General features: G+C 32.9%; 2 protein-coding genes across 2 annotated transcripts; one reads left to right on the plus strand and one right to left on the minus strand.

Annotated features, from left to right (window-relative positions):
• The first annotated feature begins 320 nt into the window (after positions 1-320).
• LOC116350282 (thioredoxin domain-containing protein 9) lies at positions 321-1,745 on the plus strand. The gene is made up of 3 exons (XM_031782036.1): positions 321-450; positions 658-1,217; positions 1,289-1,745. Exons 2-3 carry the CDS (start codon positions 681-683, stop codon positions 1,406-1,408), a joined length of 657 nt encoding a protein of 218 aa, XP_031637896.1. The 5' UTR covers positions 321-450; positions 658-680; the 3' UTR covers positions 1,409-1,745.
• A 78-nt stretch (positions 1,746-1,823) lies between these two features.
• On the minus strand, positions 1,824-3,149 carry LOC116350281. Its single transcript, XM_031782035.1, has 4 exons — positions 2,668-3,149; positions 2,447-2,576; positions 2,205-2,275; positions 1,824-2,140 (listed from the first exon to the last, which is right to left on the minus strand). Exons 1-4 carry the CDS (start codon positions 3,055-3,057, stop codon positions 2,012-2,014), a joined length of 720 nt encoding a protein of 239 aa, XP_031637895.1. The 5' UTR covers positions 3,058-3,149; the 3' UTR covers positions 1,824-2,011.
• Positions 3,150-3,155: the final 6 nt, after the last annotated feature.

A 3,155-nucleotide genomic window follows, 5' to 3' on the forward strand; every position in this document is an offset into this window, starting at 1 on the left:
GTAAATACAGAAAATATTCTCTTTTTCATTCGATTTATAACATTGTTCGTCTGAATGATCACCTTATGGTTTAACACAGCAACTCTTCTCTAATCACTTATTAATGTGTCGTATGATTCTATCAACAACAGAAAATGCTGAGAAAGAGAAGCAGAAAAATCAGCAGAAAATCTAATGACGTTCCATACATAGACAAAACCAAACTTGACTCAGTAAACAAAATGTGTGTGTATATGTATATGGTTGGTCGCGTGTTTATTGCATTGATATATTTGTATGAGAATATTACACGTACATGAGTATAAACATTTTGATTCGTACCCAACTTCATGCCATCTCTTCTAGGCACTGTCACTTTTTATGTTGTGAGTAATCCTACCGCTTTCAAGTAAGGTTCTGTGCAACGCTTTTCATTCAGCCTGAAAATCAACGGAAAATTAGCCTGTATTGGTAAATAACAATATAAGATTTACAATTATTGATTAAATACGATTGATTCAAATAATTATTCTGTCATGATAAATGCATACAAATCAAAGAATATCAAAATCAAAAACCATATGGGCGGTGCATTTGTATAAGAGTGACTTCGCAATGAACTCATATATGATTTAACAAAAATTATTAATATTTTATTTTTTACATCTTCTGGTTTAGTTGAAAACTAAACATTAGTCAAAATGGATCAAATTATTCAACAACAACTTGCAAGTGCTGCAGCTGAAATTGAAACACAATTGGATGATCAGATTAATGCAATGGATTCGATGACATCCGATGAATTGAAGTCACTGCGAAATCAACGACTCAACGAAATGAAAAATGAAGCAAAGAAAAAGCAAGAATGGCTAAACAATGGTCATGGTGAATACGATGAATTGTCTGGTGAAAAAGAATTTTTTGAAATATCGAAAAAATCTGCCAACATAATCGCTCATTTCTACCGTGATGCAACCGAAAGGTGTAAAATTGTCGATCATCATTTGAAAATTCTTTCGAAAAAGCATATTGAGGCAAAATTCTGCAAGGTCAACGCAGAAAATAGCCCATTTTTAACACAACGATTACGTATCAAGGTGATACCAACCATCGCCATTATTAAAGACAGTAAAACAAAAGACTACATTGTCGGTTTCACTGATCTAGGCAATCGCGATGATTTTACAACGGAAATGATGGAATGGAGAATAGCTCAATCAGGAGCCATTGAATATAGTGTAAGTAATTTGAATAGTTGAATTTATCATAATGAGTGTTTCTATCATGTTTTTTTTTTCTTTATTTAAAGGGTGATTTATTAACGCCGCCAGATCAAGCGCGCAAAGATAAGAAGAATTTGCTTCGACAAAAGAAGAAAATCCGTGGAAAAGATGAGTCTGACGATTCAGATATCGAATTCAGCGATTAAATAATAATAATGCATGCAATTGAGTGACCTTTATTTTTCACCGAATAACCTATTCCAAATTCGATTATTTCCAAATCTTAAATACTCGTTGGAAACATTGTTTTCTGATTCGTGATGTGTTTTTTGTCTATTTTTGCTGCTCGCATTTCATGTTGAAGTTTGCTTTGATTCTATCAGAATGTAGTCTGCTTTATTAATTCATACAGTATTTTTCATATATGAAATGTATTCACATTGCTAAGGTGCGATTTAAATGATTTTATATGCAACAACACAAATACATTTTTATCACAAATAAAATTATCCAAATGGTTTACACCTCGAAATATTTTCAAATCAAATAAAAAACCAACATTCAAAAACCTATTTACTATTTTATGAACGTATTTTTATTTAGAGAATGTGTTGCGTGGTTTTTGTGTAAAATAGGAAGGAAATTTTTTTTTACTGTCTATATTTGACAAATAATTTTAATCACCTACACACACGGACGCGTACATATAACATATATTGTTTACATTCAAAAAATGTTGACATTTCATCCAGTTGCAAGTCGAAATCCAGACAAAGGAAAACCCACCAAAAGTGTAAAGTGGTACTCAGCTAATGCTCATACATGTTGTCTTTGATCCAGTTTATGTTGTCACCAACAGGAAAGTACTTATTGTAAATCGCCCAATCAAATAAGTGATCCTCATTAAATTGTTTCGTTTTATTAGGCGCAAATTCATACTATGTAAGAAATAAAGAAGATCAAATTAATAATCAAAAATTTCGTTCATAGTTTTTCAGTTACTCGGAGGTGATAGTAGCTTCCGACTCCAACCAGCATAACTTTACCAGTGCTCTTATCCATGATAGGCGCACCTACGAAATTATATAAAATTACGATTAAAATTGTGTGTTGATCAACAGCTAGCTTGTTGGGTTGAATACTAATATTATATAAAGTGACAAAAAAGATTTTTTAATTTTGGTTACATTTATTGCTTCTAATATCATGATGCCTACACCTTTTGCCACTTGCAGAATACTTACCCATATCGGAAATGGCTGGTTGGACACTCGAGGGCGGCGAGAACATATTTACACAAATAGTTCTGAACTTTTCTAATGGAGCTATACAATCAACATAATTTACATGCCCGTACTTTAAAATAGTGTGGTGCTATTATTACAGAAACAAAACCAAAAAACAAAATATTTTTCATCAAAAATGAGTTCTCAACAAATGTCATTTTAATAATATTTATACATACTTTAGGTACTTCTTTGAACGCTTTATCAATATCAGCACCCCAGCCAGCAATAAATCCCTGATATTGGTTCTGCATGGTTCTTTGTTTTACAGGCACTTTCGACATTTCAATGACAGTGACTTTATCTGACAATGGAATGCTTTTTGTATGTATAATCCCCAAGTCAAGTATTGTATGTTTGAACGTTTTAATTGCGTCCATTTGGACATAGCTCTCGTGCCAAACAGTGCTTTCAATTTGTATCTCAACGCCACCAACATCAACGTTGACTCGTCCAACGTATACTTTGCAATGTGGTGGATATTGACAAGCTGAAGCGCAAAGTGCATTCGTCAATATGTCATATTTTGAAATGATCGAACCGGCGCAAATTGGCATAAATATTCCCATATGCGGATGAAGCACTTTTATCAATGCGATGTAGGGTATATCTCCGATCTTTGCATCTTTTGCTTCACCATTAAATTCAATTATAGCTTCCGTTAGCT

This window comes from Contarinia nasturtii, unplaced genomic scaffold (assembly GCF_009176525.2).
Source record: "Contarinia nasturtii isolate CC-2019 unplaced genomic scaffold, AAFC_CNas_1.1 Cnas_scaffold_4066, whole genome shotgun sequence".
NCBI lineage: Eukaryota > Metazoa > Arthropoda > Insecta > Diptera > Cecidomyiidae > Contarinia > Contarinia nasturtii.